Source organism: Limulus polyphemus, unplaced genomic scaffold, assembly GCF_000517525.1.
Source record: "Limulus polyphemus unplaced genomic scaffold, Limulus_polyphemus-2.1.2 Scaffold1662, whole genome shotgun sequence".
Lineage (NCBI taxonomy): Eukaryota > Metazoa > Arthropoda > Merostomata > Xiphosura > Limulidae > Limulus > Limulus polyphemus.
The window spans coordinates 204,894-206,337 of NW_013667272.1; the positions used below are offsets into that span (position 1 = coordinate 204,894).

Below are 1,444 nucleotides of genomic sequence, written 5' to 3' on the forward strand. Positions count from 1 at the left end.
TGTACTCATACAGGCTAAAGAGAAAATAAAGCTTGTATTCATTACTTTCTAATTATTTAACAAATTTATTTTACATTTAAATATGCTGTGAATTATAATTAGAATAATTTTTTGAACATAAAATGTATTTGTTTACTGTATTCATATATAACTGTAAGCAATATTTTTTCTGTCAGTCAAGCATTTTTGGTAAAATTATAAATTGTATTTAAATACTTTTTACTTTATTGTTATTAGTAGTTTTATTTACAGTGTTTAATTTGTTTTTATCTCCAAAAAAAAATGGTTAAGCAAAAACAAACAAAATGAAATTTTTTACTGATGAGTTTAATTAAGTAAAATAAACATTTTGTGGTTTTCTCAAGTCTAAGTGAAAAAAATTGTTATACAAGTATAATTGTTTTTTAAAGTGTGTGCTGCTATGTAAATATTTTATTGATATAATTACTTTTTTATATTGCTTACAAGCTACCAAATTATTCATTTTGTTAGTGAAATTTGAGGGATTTTTGTATTATAAACACATAGTGTAATTTTGCAATTATCTTTGATAAATGTGGTTCTTAAAGGTATAAAATATATCTAGATTTTATATTCTCCTGACTGGACTGTAAAACTGTACTTAATATTGCAGTAATCCCTTAAAAACACTAGATTTGGTTATGCAAAATGATGTATTTTATTCTGGTAGTTATCTTACATGATATCAGCCTGGGCTAGGATATGCAAGATTCTTGGTAAACAGTTTGAGCCTTATCTTCCTTGTGTGATGGGACCAGTTTTAAAGGCAGCATCCTTGAAGCCAGAAATTGCTCTCTTAGATAGTAAGTTTGAAGATGGAAAGTTGAGTATGTATACATACATACATACATACAGATTTTCTGTTAAACTCCATAATTACCTGGAATATTTTCCCAGGAAGACTCCATCTTAGTTAAAAATTGTATTGAATACATGTACATAATGAGCTTGCCCCTGTTTCTCTGTCTTTGTTCTCCAACTCATCTTTATTTTGAATCACAGACATTCTTACCTATAATTGTTTCCAAATGTATGATTTTTTTTATATTTACTTTTAAATTAATAAAGTAATGAATGTGTAATACTAAAATTTGAATTATAATCTAATGTTTGATACCAAACTTATTGACAAAAATTCATAAAATAGTAGTTCAATAAAATTTTGAATGCGAGTCAACAAACGTGATGACATGGCCTTTGACCCATGGCCTGTGTGGAGACGGTTAATTAACTTTAAAATATTTAGGTATTTTGTTCAGTATACCTGGGTAGAAATACTAACTTCAGGTAGCTGGGCTTATCTCATCTCACTAGAGATAGGGTTTAACCCCCTTTGGAGGGAGGGAGCAATGAAAGGAAAATTAGTAAGAGTAAAATGTTTTGTGTTGCCAGTAATGTATGTATATATATATATATATATATA

General features: G+C 27.4%; 1 protein-coding gene across 1 annotated transcript in view; it reads left to right on the forward strand.

The window, feature by feature from the left end:
• The window catches only part of LOC106464475 (importin-5-like), a 55,284-nt gene that overhangs the window by 43,347 nt on the left and 10,493 nt on the right, over positions 1-1,444 (forward strand). Inside the window, exon 12 of the mRNA XM_013924618.2 lies at positions 692-824. Within this exon, the coding sequence (XP_013780072.1) occupies positions 692-824 (133 nt within the window). The remainder of the gene's footprint in view (positions 1-691; positions 825-1,444) is intronic.